The following is a 15,112-nucleotide window of genomic DNA, read 5'->3' as shown; positions in this document are numbered from 1 at the left end:
GGCACCAGGGACCGGTTCTGTGGAAGACAATTTTTCCATTGACTGGGTTGGGGTGGGGAGAGGGGGATGGTTTCAGGATGATTTAAGCACATTACATTTATTGTGTACTTTATTTCTATTATTACTACATTGTAATATATAAGGAAGTAATTATACAACTCACCATAATGTTGAATCAGTGGGAGCCCTGAGCTTGTTTTCCTGCAACTAGACAGTCCCATCTGGGAGTGATGGGAGACAGTGACAGATCATCAGTCATTAGATTCTCATAAGGAGCATGCAACCTAGATCCCTCACATGCGCGGTTCACAATAGGGTTCAAGTTCCCACGAGAATCTAATGCTGCTGCTGATCTGACAGGAGGTGGAGCTCAGATGGTAATGTGAGTGATGGGGAGCAAGCCTGTAAATACAGATGAAGCTTCACTTACTTGCTCGCCTGCCCCGCCACTCAAAAGGCCACATCCCTAACAGGCCACAGACCAGCCGGTACCAGTCCGTGGCCTACGGGCTGAGGACCTCTGATATAACCACTACCATAATCAAGATATGGAATATTTCATCATGCCTCAACTATGTTTGTGTCCCTTTGTAATCAACCCCCTCTATGCTCCTACCACCAGATCCTGGTACCTAGTGATCTTTCCTTTCTATAATGTCATGTAAATGCATGTGCCTTCTTAGCCTTGTTTCTGTCATTCAGCAAAATTCATTTGAAATACACACATGTTGTTATTAGTAGCAGTAGTCTATTCTTTTCAAGCCCTTGGTTTTATTCTGATAGTGGTGATGTATCGTTTTGACTCACTCATATCCTATGTTCTGAGTCTAATTCTGACAATATCTTTAAAGACAGCAACCTGGCAGAACTTGTGCCATGGTAAAATAATACATCTTTCATGAATCAGGGAGTACGTTAACTAACAGATCTTACTGTGTATTACTGCTATGCAATGAAGTCACCCCTGAGGTCTTCCACAATCCTACAGGATCTTAAATAGGAAGCTTATCAGAACAATCTTTGCTGACTGCAAAGCATGCTTTAGCTGAACTTGGCAATTGTGGATATCCTGGTCAGATTTTGCAAAATCCAAGGGGGATGCCAGCAGTTATTAGCAAAAGCTATGCTCTCTCCACACAGACAGTCTTCTACATGTTAGGTCCCTAACCCTGACAAAGCCAACACAAGCATAAGCAAAAAGTAAGTTTGCTGACAACATACGGTTTAATCACTCACTTACATATAGGTTTGCAGAAAAGTTACTAGGGATTTTGGAATGGAGATGAGTAAATTACGGACTAATTGTGCCTTGCTTTAGGTCAATTAAAACAGCAATAATAATACCACCATAATAACAAAAACTAACACTTATTCACTGATTATTGTATGCCAGACACTGTTATAATTATTTTACATAAACTGATGAATCCTTACAACAATAAATACCATTATTATTTCTATTTTACAGACAGCACACATACAACAAAACAAAATCCTGAGGCTCAAAGAGGCCAGGTTACTTACCCAAGGTCACAGAGTTAGAAAGTAACTGTATCATATAGACAAGCACATGATTTTAAGTTACTATTCATGATATACCTTGGCTCTCACTATCATCTTTCTTTCAACAAAACCCAAGACTGTGATATGTGCCTGTAAATAGACAGACTGACAAATCACCAACTATCTGCTTACAAAATCCACCTGGAAATGAAAAGTGGTATTATTATATACTTTAATTTATATATTATTTTTTTCCAACATAAATTCTATTAAAGAGAGACTTTTCAGCATTTCAGTAAATATTAGGTATACAAAATACAGTCATTTTGAAGTAATAATATGGTGGCTTCCAACTTTAAAAACTTATTTAAGGAAACTCATCTATAAGTACATTTAAGGAGAAATAGATGATTTATTTGCATGCATGGGGCTTTATTACTATATTAGAATTACATATAAATAATAAAATAGTTTTAAAATTGCTGGTACTTTGGGGCTATAGCCTGATTTTTTTTTTTTAATAGGAAAGCTAAATAGGTAAATACTGTTTCTTAACATTGGGCACTTCAAAGTCACATAACCACTACTTGTGCTTAGCACTTTACCGTGAAGCCATTTATTCTTGCAATCCTTTGGGAAACAGTAATAGTCATGCACTATTAATTTAATATATAATCCCATTTTCTTCTATTGAAGTCTAAGAAAAAAAGCTTGACTTTTCAACATAATTTATGATTAAAATATAATTTATAGTTTCTCAAAAATGGGATTTTAAAAGCATCTTACTTTTGATATCCCTTTATTTTAAATAGAGATATCAAAAGTAAGATACTTTTAAAATCCCATCTCTACTAAAAATACAAAAATTAGCTGGGAATGGTGGCGCACGCCTGTAGTCCCAGCTACTCAGGAGGCTGAGGCAGGAGAATCGCTTGAACCCAGGAAGCGGAGGCTACAGTGAGCCGAGATCACACCATTGCACCGCAGCCTGGGCGACAGAGTGAGACTCTGTCTCAAAAAATAAATAAATAAATAACTTACAAATACATACACAATACTATACTCATACATTGAAAGGTGATTCCCAGAGTATTGCCTCAAAATAAAAACACACAAGAGGATATCTAAGCTATCAGCACCAAAAGTTACACTCCTCTTACAGTAATAGAGTATACAATTAACTTTCCTCTTTCTGCGTAATGCACTTCCTAGGCTGTTACTGTCTGCCTTCACACCTCCAGTACCCTTTGGGAGAGATCTGCTCCTTTCTCTCTGGGCTTAGGTTCAGCCTGGTTGTTAGTCACTGTAGCCCACTGCTTCATGAATGTACTGCAGTGTCAGTCCTGCCTCCTCATTTGCAGATGTCACCAGATCCTGCAGCTCTTTTCAGACCTTTTGGCATGACTCTCCCATATGGCTGGAGGCAGAACAAAGGGCCCCCACTGCAGCTCACAGAGTTCATTAACTGGATAGGCAGAAACACTTGGGTGGCACCAGAGATTCATTCTTCAAAATCTTGGTGCCATCCACCCTGCCATGTGCCTCAAAGCTACCAAGTCGGGGGGGCAGATCTTCTGGGAAGAATGTTGTAAATGCTAAAAACAATTATAGTTTCCTGAGAGATGCTTCAAAGGCAAAATCTTCAATTATTTTAAAATGAATCAGACAATATTATTCTTTATGACTCTTCAGCACATGTTCTCATATGTGATTTCATTTTAGGTAGGAAGAATTTTCCTAAAAACATATACCAAAAGTTACTAAAAGGTTTTGCAGCTTTTCCTATCTACTTATTAGAGGTTATAGTCAAAACAAAATGTATGTAAATGACCTAAGTAAATTATCAGGTTTTTATAGGACATGAATGAACATTTCTTAATCATGTGAAGTTTCTATTCAATTCTGCTGTCAGTTAATTATATTCTTCTATGGAAAGAGAGGGTGTACCCTTTGTACAGGTACATACATCTCTGTGGTCCCTCAAGCCCATTCTCTGGTAAAGAAGTTGAGTCAACTTAGGGAATGAATATTTGATTTTCTACCACAATTTATCAGATGCATCAACACTTTGATATGTCATTTTATATGTCTTGTCACACACAAGTCTTCATTGGGGCTGCAGGCTGTTAAATTAAAATTAGATCACAAGGACATTTGAATGTCACATAATTGGTCTAACCTATTACTTGTATTAGACATCTTTGTTCTGTGATATTCCAAAGTTCTGCAGATTCTTTATCACGAAACTAAAGAGCTGGGAAATCAAGGAAGCTATCACAAGTGAGAGATGGTGACAACCACCACTATTTAATGAATACTTACTACGTGCACTATTCTATGTGCTGCACATGAGTTATCTCTTGTAATCCTAATCCACCTGTGAAGCAGGAGTATTATCACTCTCATTTTATAGATGAGGAAGCTGTGCCATCACGAGGTTAAGTAACTTGCCCAAAGTCATACAGCTAGTAAGTGACTGAGCCAGGATTCAAACCCAGGTCTGTGAAAACCAACTTCTTGCTCTGCTACAGCCTTTTGCATGAGGAGAAATCCCTCTGGATTTAGGGAACAAGAAAACCAGGAGGTAGTGGAATAAAACACAGGTTTCATGGTCAAATAAGATCATGTCATAAATGCCATCAAAAGGGTCATGAGGTCTCAAGAAAGATTTGTTAGCAGTAGGGAATTTATCACCAGGCTCACATTATTAAAAAGAGAGAGAGAACACCCACTTATGATATGCATATGTTATTCCTTGCTTTTTTTTTTTTTTTTGAGATGAAGTCTCGCTCTTGTCCACCAGGCTGGGGTGCGATGGCACGATCTCGGCTCACTGCAAACTCCGCCTCTTGGGTTCAAGTGATTCTCCTGCCTCAGCACCCACTGAGTAGCTAGGATTATAGGCGCCTGCCACCATATCCGGCTAATTTTTGCATTTTTAGTAGAGACAAGGTTTCACCATGTTGGCCAGGCTGGTCTAGAACTCCTGACCTCAGGTGATCCACCCGCCTCAGCCTCCCAAAGTGCTGGGATTTCAGGCATAAGCCACCGCGCCCAGCATTCCTTGCTTTATAATATAGTGTCATAAGCATCAACAGGCTGTCAGCTCGGCATGATCCTTCAAGAAGCTTCAAGAAGTAGTCCAGGCCTACTTGTAACCTACCACCAATATTTTCCCAAACTTAGGTCTTCCACACTATCCAATTTAAAACTTGAAATAAGAGGGGAGAACAGATGAGTGAGAGTTAACGGCACAATCTCAGCTCACTGCAACCTCTGCCTCTTGGGTTCAAGGAGAGTTAAAAGTGAGAACTTTTAATCTGAAGGTTTCAATTACGTTCTTTCGTGACATGGGGAGGAGAGGGAAATAGAGGTTGCACAAAGAAGAAAAGTTTGGTTACTTGCACAAGATCAGACAGGAAGTAAGTGGTGGTGAAGACAGAACAACTTTGGTCTTCTTATAATCTATGTAGTGTAAGTTACACTAAAGTCTTTTGAGTTTTATAGAAATTAAAGAACAGGCACCAAGAAAAACTGAATATGTATACACATTAAATAACTGAATTAACCTATCTAAAGACTTAGTCATCAAAGTATCTCAGTCATTTATAAACGCTTTATGTTAATTCCCTTAAGTTAGAACCTTGTACACACTAATGAAAGTACATCATGTGGTAATAACCAACAGTCCTCAGGCAGGAGAAACAAAATACAGGAACCCTAGGTTAAAAAAGAGGTGGCATGCAAACTTCTCTGTGTATCCCACAGTGGGAGAACTGAAAGAGAGGTGCTGGTATTAACCTGGCAGAATGTGTTGAAATTTGGATCTATTAAATGACATCTCAGGCTTTGAGTCTATTGATCTTGACTCACAAGAGAGGAAACAATGTTTAATTAATAAACACATAGCTTTCATGTGCCAAGGCACTGTTCTAAAGTACTTTACAACTGTACATGATCTATACCTCATAATGTTACAAGGTAGATATGTCATCTCCATTTTACAGATGAGGAAACTGAGGCGCAGGGAGGTTAAAGTAATCTGCTCAAGGTCACAGAGCTAGTAAGTGGCTGAGTGGGATTCAAATTTAGAGGACCTGGCTCTTGAGCCTGTGTTCCTGACCACTAGGTTAGGCATCTGGCTTTTTAATTTGTATTTAACCCCATATAAAGCAAGATTTTAGCTTTCCATTTCTCTCACACTCAACTAAACCGGGTCTTTCTACACGCTGTGACCTCTAAGCACCTGATCTTTCCCAATTCTCCTGGTTCAACTCAACGTTCTGTTAAACCCCATCCTTTGTTCTCTTGGCACTGCTGACTTGCTGATCCTGGCTAATTCCCACTCCAAGTTTGCTTTTTCTCTTTCTTGAATTCCAGGCCACTCAGCAATGCTGGGAAGACTTCTGATTGGCTCTATAGTCTTTGCCCGACGCTCTCAGAATCATGGTCACAGTCGCCACAATAGCCACCTTCTCCAAGCTCCAAGTCTTGCACCTGGAGGACTTCCTGCTGGTCTTGACAGGGGACTGCCCAAATCGACACTTCAATCACCAAGCCCGCAAGCTACCTCGGTGCTGTGGTTCCTCAGTCCGTCCTGGATTCTCCATGACTTCTCCGTTTCTGCTAACAACAGTGAATTCACACTAATAGCCATGATGTAAACCTTAGCTTTATCAGTGAGGCCTTTTCCCTTTACTTCAGGATATCTTGAGTAATGGTCATTTGTTGTCTTAACTCTCCATCTCAAATATAAGTTTCTTCTTTGTATTTACTGCAGTGCCTTGCCCATAGCCTATGTGCAATATACATTTGCTCAACTTTGTTCAATTACCCAAAGTTCACCAAGTTATATACTAGTCTATAGCTAGTTAGCTATCAAGTCCTACTAAAGGCTAGGTCTCCAAGTTAACTCCTACTTCCATATTCTAAATGCTGACCATGCTTTTTTCCTTCAAGCTTACCAATATGCCTGCACCCCCACCCCATTCCCCTCCATCCCTGTGATTCCAAAACAGTGTTCTCTCTTCTTTTTCCTCTTGGACAATTTATTAAACTTCCTTTTCTATTGTTTGTGCTTCATGGCTCAACTCTTGGCCCATTTCCTGTTCCTACACATTCTGCTTTGGCAACATTCATCACACCCTCATGCACATCCTCTTAACATTCTTACCATTTTCCTGGGCTCTGGATCCATAGTTCCACTTGCTTAATTAATATCTCCAAATGGATGTTTTGCACAAACCATAAACTTAGTATAAGAGTACAAAACTAACCTAATTAGCAACTCTGCTTCCTTCTCTCAAACCCACACCATTACTTTCCTTCCTGTCATCTCAATGATTTCAACATGTCAGGAAGCCATGGCCTGGAAAGTTTGTTAAAAGTGATATGTCTGGCCAGGCACGGTGGCTCACACCTGTCAGCACTTTGGGAGGCTGAGGCAGATGGATCACTTGAGCTCAGGAATTCAAGACCAGCCTGGGCAATATGGTGAAAACCCATCTCTACAAAAAATACAAAAATTAGCCAGGCGTGGTGGCGCATGCCTGTAGTCCCAGGTACTCAGGAGGCTGAGGCAGGAGAATTGCTTGAACCTAGGACGTGGAGGTTGTAGTGAGCCGAGATAGCGTCACTGCACTCTAGCCTGGCAGCCTGGGCAACAGACCGAGACCCTGTCTCAAAATAAATAAATAAATAAATAAATAAATAAATAAATAGATAAATAAATAAAATAAAATAAAAAAATAAGCAATAGCCATTAAAATTTTTTAATTATAAAAAAAAGTGATGTGTCAGTGGTCACCTAGCTAGTAAGTGACGGGGCTGGGATTTGAACTCAGGTATTTTCATTCCAAAGCCTTCATGCCTAAACCAATAAATCGTAATGCTTCCAGAATATTCTTTTTTTTTTTTTTTTGAGACAGTCTCACCCTGTCATCCAGGCTGGAGTGCAATGGTACGACCTAGGCTCACTGCAACCTCCACATCCAGAATTCAAGCAATTTGCCTGCCTCAGCCTCCTGAGTAGCTGGGACTACAGGTGCTTGCCACCAAGCCTAGCTAATTTTTGTATTTTTAGTAGAGATGGGGTTTCACCATACTGGCCAGGCTAGTCTCGAACTCCTGACCTCAGGTGATCCCCCAACCTTGGCCTCCCAAAGTGCTGGGATTACAGGGGTGAGCCACTGTGCCCAGCCCAGAATATTCTATTTTTGTAAGACATCTACATCTGGACTTCCAAGAAGCCCCTCAATTCGGTATGTCAAAATGTAATTTACTTTTTTGCCCACAAAATAGGTTCTGCCTTCCATTCTCTTGTAGTTCACGTGCCATCTGCCAATTCATCCAGCCTAGGAGTTGAACCTGACTTAACCCCCACATCTAGCCACAAGGTCCTCAGAATCTTCCTTGTCTCTCACCCTCTGCCTCATCCAGGCCCCCTTCATCTCACACCTGGACTAGTACAGTTGCTTCCTAACCACGTGCACTGCTCCATCTGTTTTCCCTTTCATCTGACTCATTTTTCAAAAACCCACACATGTGTCATCATGTCACTTCCATGCTTTAATTGTTTCTGAGGCCAGATAATATTAGGCTTATGGAAAGTCTGAATTCATATGGGGGAAATACCTATGTATAACCCAACAAAACAGGATACAGAGTGACCATACATTATGCGATCAAGTATGTTTTTTCAAACAGCTCAGAAAAACAAGCTAGAATATCAAATATCTAAGCAATTCTCACTGGTAGAATTATGGGTGTGGTTTTTGTGTGTATTTTCTGTGCTTTGCCAATTTTCCTCTTTTTCAATGAAAATTGTAAACTTTTAGCAACTTAAAAGGTTTTAAAAACCTTTTAAGATTTTTAAACTTTTTAAACTTCCAAACTTTTAAAAAAAGTCTCTAATGTTTTCAGGAAAAAAATATGTATATTCTTAACAGGCATTCAAAAGCCCATTGCAGTCTGTTCTTAGCTTACTCTTCTAAATCTAGACTTGTACCTCTGTATCAATTTCTCTAGCCATTCTGACCTCTGATTATGCAGTCAGAAATATTCCCCCAAATGCAGCATCTACAATCTTGCCTCTACTCATTGCTCACACTTTCACTCACCCCCATCCCAGTGTATCTTTGATCTCACCCAGCAATCTCCCATCCTTGCTTCAAGGCTACTTCAACTGCTTCTGAGCTGCCTGGCCCTCAACTAGTACTCCTGGGGCACAACTGCTCCTTCATCTGCATTTCCTTTTTTTTTTGAGACAAGGTCTCAGCTCTGTGGCCCAGGTGAGAGTGAAGTAGCAGGATCATAGCTCACTGCTGCCTCGACCTTCTGGGTTCAAGCAATCCTCCCACCTAAGCCTCCCGAGTAGCTGTGACCACAGGCAAGTGCCACCACACCCAGCGAACTTTTAAATTTTTTGTAGAGATGGGGTTTTGCCCATTGCCCAGGTTGGTCTCGAACTCCTGGGCTCGAGAGATCCTCTGCCTTAGCCTCCCAAAGTGCTGGGATAGCAAGTGTGAGCCACTGCACCTGGCCCAGTCATCTGTATTTCCAAAGCACTTACTGTATCATATTATGTCAATTTGTGTATGTCTCTCACCCCTCAGTGGACTGAGGCTTTGTTGATAGGGCTTGTCTAGTCCATTTCTATGTTACTGGTGCCCAGGAGAGTGAGACTGGCACACTGAATTTTTTAATTGAACAGGTCAATTTTTTTCACATTTTTCTTTCTTCTATTATGAACATAGTAAACTGAGTAGCCATAAAAAAGAATTTTCTGAGTTCACCGTTCAGTTCTAAGTGAATAAAGAAAAGTTGCCTTTAAGATATACATATATATATATAAAATTTTTGAGACAGGGTCTCACTCTGTCACCTAGCCTGGAGCACTGTGGTGCGATCTCAGCTCACTGCAACCTCTGCCTCCCAGGCTCAAGCGATCCTCCCACCTCAGCCTCCCGAGTAGCTGGTGGTACATGACACCACACCAGCTGATTTTTTGTATTTTTAGTAGAGATGGGGTTTTGCCATGTTGCTCAGGTTGGTCTCCAACTCCTGGACTCAAGCAATCCACCCACCTCGGCCTTCCAAAGTGCTGGGATTACACAGGTGTGAGCCACCGCACCCGGCTGCTCTCCTTTCTTTCATTCCCTATCCCTTCATTTTCCCACTCCTACGGGCATTTGGGAAATGCCCATCATATCTAACGCTAGCTTAAATGAAACATATTTAAGACTATTCCACTTCCAGGAAGATTAAAGTTTTTCAGTTGTCTGCATATTGAAACTAAAAATATTCCATTATATCTTAGAAGTTCAACACATTGGACAGCTTAAGCAGCAGCTGATAGTCTGCTGTGCTATGCTAACAAGGGAATATACCTACATCACAGCATAACAGAATTAATATATAATCACTGAAATGGGCCTTAAGATTTTTCTTTTTTTTTGGGAGGGGGGGTTACAACATGAAGATAGGGGCTTAAGATTATATACAGTTTAGATTCTTTCACTAAATACACAAAGAATTATTGACTTGTTCAAGCTCATACTGCTAGTTAATGGACAAGCCAGAAGTAGAATTGAGATTTCTTTGTTCTAATTGTTTGGTCCACTATATTACTATTGACATTTTTATTAATTTCTTTTTCTAATTTAATAAAATTTACCTAATTTTATTTACCATCTTAACACTACTAAGATGCATGTTTGCATTTAGGAACAAGGAAAGGCAACATAACAAACATCAGTGCAGCGAAGGTGAACACACTGCCGCAGCACAGATATGAAATCCTAACATTCCATTTTAACAGGAGAGATGTGGTGTTCGCATCAACCGCTCTGCAGAGAAAATCTGCTTTTTCTTCCCACATACAGCATGTGCCATCCACTGTGTAAAGGCCCATTCAGGAGAAAGGCCAGTAGTACTATTCTATGTTTCACTAGTTTAATAGGAAAATTCTATAAAATCTCTCCCAAAGAAGTAAGATTCATATATGAAAATGCATCCATAATAATATGTGAAGGGAAGAAAAAGTACCATCCAACAACCATAGGCATCATCACCAATTAGAATATTTTTCTTTGTAAGAACAGCTCTTACTATTTTATATATACTTGTTGGTGGCATCATCCCAACAGTGGCAAAAGATTTTCTTCGTTCTAACCTTCTCTTCCTTCCAACATGGTTCACGAACAAATAAACTAAAAATCTATCATTGTATTGAGGTATAGGGATTCACTTTGCAATGTCCTGTTTCTTTACTGTTTCAGATAATGTTACCAAGTATGACTCACTTTCTCCCACCCACTTCCTTCTTTAAACTTTCTCTGCTTCAGAGTCAGTATATGTTTCACCAGCAAATCAGCTCTTTCTTAGCTGACATTGTGCATATGGGCAGAAACCCCATCCAGGCAGTTCATCAAATCACTTTCTTCTTTAGAAAGGACAGAAATGTCCAGTTCTCAACAATCCCACCAGCTTATTACCACGGCTGCTTCATTTATTGACATTTCTTGCATTTAGCCATTTAAGTTTGTGATGTGTTGCTTCAGGGACACAACACTGGCCTGGGAGTCACAGCATGAGGGTTGTGAGCTATTATTCAAAAAACAGTGTGACCTTGAAAAAAAAATCATAAGCTTTCTGGGGCTATTTCTTCTTCTATTAATGAATTGCTAAACTAAGATTTTTTTTTTCCTTGTTTTTTGAGACAGGGTTTCGCTCTGTCACCCTGGCTGGCGTGCAGTGGCACAATCATGGCTCATTACAGCCTTGACCTCCTGGGCTCAAGACATTCTCCCACCTCAGCCTCCCGAGTAGCTGAGACCACAGGTGTAAACTATCATGCTCTGCTAAGTTTTAAAATTTTTGTAGATATGGGCTCTCGCCATGTTGCCCAGGCTGGTCTTGAATTACTGGGCTGAGGAATTCTTCCTGCCTTGGCCCCGCAAAGCATTGGGATTACAGCAATCAGCCAACATGCCTGGCTCTAAAATGATTTTTAAATGGCCTTCTAACTCAAAGACTACACCATTTATTATAAAATTGGGTATTAATTAGAAAACGTAAAAAAATTAAAAGCCTAGAGTTATAATCTGTTGAATAATTTAATACTTCCATATTCATGTCCTTAAAAGTAACATTTACTAGTGGCAAGTTCATCTTACAGGCCTATTTATTCTATTAGAAACTTCTGAACAAGAAAGATTATACAATTTCTTCTTGCTTGGCCTATAAGTATTAGGGATACAGCACCAACATCTAGAGCAACAAGGAACATTTTCTTTCTATGTAAAAACAATACATTTGTGGATTTCCTATATTAAAGTTTCCACACTGTTCTGACTCCTGAAATTACAACAGAGATATTAACAGAAACTACATGAAAAGAAAAAGTAAAATATCTGCTTAGAGCATAGGGGAAATGCTCATCAGCAGCCAGAGCTTGAAAATCGTTTAACTGCCAGTGTGGGTGATCTGATTCATACATTTCAGGGGTGCAATAAATAAAGAGTTTTAAGACAACAATCGAATAGGCAGGGTTTTCCCTGCTTATGAGCTAGTCTCATGCTCTACCTTCATCTCATGGTGCTGGTCCAGCTGCTCCAGTTCCAGAGGGCTTTCCCCATTCTCCCTCTCTTGTACCTTGGTTTCTGTTTCTGCCCCTCTTTCTTCTAGGGGGAGCACTGGGCCTATGCCTGGAGTCCTGTAGCTACCGTCAGAAGCATTTCCATCACAGCTATCTGTTGTGGGTGATGCAGGAGCTGTGGCAGTTTCATCTCTTTCTCCATTCACTATGTGCATATCAAGCAAGGGTTCAGAAGCTTGAATAGAAGTATCTGGGCTAAGAGTGGCAGCTTTCTCCTCCTCACATTCCATCTGGTTTTGTGCTGCCATTACACCGTTGGCCACACAAGTCTGTGCACCCTGAGTCTTATCTGTATCATTTCCCTGCCTCTGTGGCAAGTGCTGGGAGAGGAGTTTTTGTTGAGGTGTGGTTGTCAATCCATGCCTTCCTGGGGTTCTAGGAGCACTTAAGTTCACAGCAGACTCTTTCTTCAAATCACTATAATTTGATAATGAGCTACAAGATAAAATACAAAGGAAGCGTGAAAACATTGGCATGGAAAAGTTCTAGAATTAAGACAAGTTTATTCCAGTTGAAAAGGGATATTCGCTACTTTTTTTTTTTCTATCTCTGATGGTTTTAAAAACATGGATTTGAATATTCTTAGTGTAGCCCCAAGTCTCGTGGGATGCTGTCCATATTTAAATAAAGATTTAAATAAAGAAGATGACCCCGAGTCTACCTATGGAGACTGGAACATTTCCTTGGGCTGTTTATTTTATTTATAACTTATTTATTTATTTTTTTTCAACGCTTAACTTTTCTTGATCCTTGCACTGTTTAACAATGTGACTAGTTAGTAAATAGTTAGATATAATACTTACATATATATCATCTCTTCCCAACATTTTTACTTATTGATGTTTCTTAACATTTTTAAATAGTACAGTGTAGCCAGTCCTTAATTTATGAACAAATTATGAACCAAAAAGTTACTTTTATTTGGAAGGCATAATGAATACTCTCAAAACTTTTTTATTCATGCTGCCATAGCTTTTTAACTGGTCTCTTTGTTTCCACTCTGGTCCCCTCCACTAGAACCTCTACAAGTCAGTCACAAAACTCTGAGGGCTTCCTCACACACTCAAGGGAAAACTCAAGTCCCAGCGACAGCCTATGAGATTCTACATACTGTAGTTCCCAAAGTGCATGGCCTCATTAGATTTCGTTCTTCCTTAACTCACTGTGTTCTTGCCATACTCCTTGCTGCTCCCATTCTTAATAACCAAGTGTATGTGTCTTGGGGTCTTTGCAGCTGCTGTTCTCTGCTTAGGACAAGCTCCCCCAAAACACTGGTATTTCTTCTTATCATTCAGGGTTCTGTTCAGGTTTCACCTCTCCAAAGAGGCTTTCCTAGATTCATCTATCATAACAGCACTCTCCATCACTAACTCCACATCTGATTTTATTTTTCTTTAAAGTCCTTATTACTGCTTGACATAACAGTAGTCTTAATAGGAGAACGAAACTTACTCCCAATATATAACAATATTCCTGTGGAAATATTTGTACAGATTTTTTTTTGAGACGGAGTCTCACTCTGTCGCCCAGGCTGGAGTGCAGTGGCGCGATCTCCGCTCACTGCAAGATCCGCCTCCCGGGTTCACACCATTCTCCTGCCTCAGCCTCCCGAGTAGCTGGGACTACAGGCGCCCGCCACCACGCCCGGCTAATTTTTTGTATTTTTAGTAGAGACGGGGTTTCACCGTGTTAGCCAGGATGGTCTTGATCTCCTGACCTCGTGATCCGCCCACCTCGGCCTCCCAAAGTGCTGGGATTACAGGCGTGAGCCACCGCGCCCGGCCATTTGTACAGATTTTAATCCAGGATTCTGGGAGTGGGGTGGGGAATGGAGCACAAAACTGTGGGCTATACTCTTTGAAAGATTCCTGTGACCTAAATGAGAAGAAATAAAGCAACTAAAACTTGGTGAGGGTGCAGACTTTCTCTCTGCTTTATTCCTACCTCTTAGCATGGCGCTTGACACAGGGGAAGTACTCAATAAATATTTGATGAACTTTGAATAACCATGATAATGATGATGATTGTGACAATAATAACAGCAAGAAACATTTATTAAGTGCTTACTAAGAACCACAAACTACAAGAAGCCCCTTACAATAATTACCTTGTTTCATCCTCACAATAATTCCAAAGACAGGGATCCCATAGAGAAATCTAGGCTTAGAAAATTAAGGTGGCCAATGTCACAATGTAACAAGCAGAAAAGCCAGAGGTCAAACCATGAATCCAAATCTAAATCCCATGGTCTTCACCCCAAGTTATGATGTACTAGAGCAGAAGGACAGAATGAGCATCAGGTGAATAGGCTGTAGGCAAAATGAGGGAAGAAAGTCTAGGGCTGATCATCTTCCCCTGTGCAGGTAATGGGATAAAGGGAGGTGGGGAAGGAAACAGCAAGCAGCCCGGTCCCAAGGACAATGCTGAGATGTGTCACCTTTGCTCCCACCCCACCCTTCCCAGTCACTGCTGATCTGGACTGGAGAATGAAACAGGGAATAAAAGTAGACAGCAAGAAAGTGATGAGGGAGGAAAAAAGATACAGGTAAAGTCCAACACCAGAGGAAAGAAAGGATAAATTGAGTAGGGGAAAATGTCATATATATAAAAATTGGAGGTGGGCAATACAAATAAATGTTATACACTCTTCAGTTGAGATTTGCCCCCTTGAGGAGGACACCTTTGGCCTGGATAATTTCCCAAGTAGTCTTTAGAGATTTGAATCAAACTGTCCTCCTCCCTCCTGCCCACATCAGTCTCTGGATTCCCTGGTGGAAAGATCCTCAACAGATCCTCTGAAACAAATTTAAGCATGTTCAGGTCTTATCTAAAGGATGGCTTTGAATGAGAGCTGCATATGTCCCATAGTAAGTGATATCAAGGGTATGAGTAGGGAGGGAGAGGAGATGGGGAAGGATTAGGTGGGTAAGGAGTTAGTAAAAGCAGTAGTTG

The 15,112-nt window shown here is 40.5% G+C and overlaps 1 protein-coding gene across 7 annotated transcripts in view; it reads right to left on the bottom strand.

Annotated features, from left to right (window-relative positions):
• FGD4 (FYVE, RhoGEF and PH domain containing 4) overlaps nt 1–15,112 on the bottom strand; it is a 242,504-nt gene that overhangs the window by 49,844 nt on the left and 177,548 nt on the right. For all 7 annotated transcript variants that reach the window (XM_009247598.4, XM_063711597.1, XM_063711598.1 and 4 more), the window contains 1 exon segment: nt 12,088–12,595. In XM_009247598.4, coding sequence (XP_009245873.2) covers nt 12,088–12,595 — 508 coding nt within the window.

This window comes from Pongo abelii, chromosome 10 (assembly GCF_028885655.2).
Source record: "Pongo abelii isolate AG06213 chromosome 10, NHGRI_mPonAbe1-v2.0_pri, whole genome shotgun sequence".
Lineage (NCBI taxonomy): Eukaryota > Metazoa > Chordata > Mammalia > Primates > Hominidae > Pongo > Pongo abelii.
The sequence above is the reverse complement of the archived record's forward strand: the minus strand, read 5'-3'. Positions and strand labels throughout refer to the sequence as shown.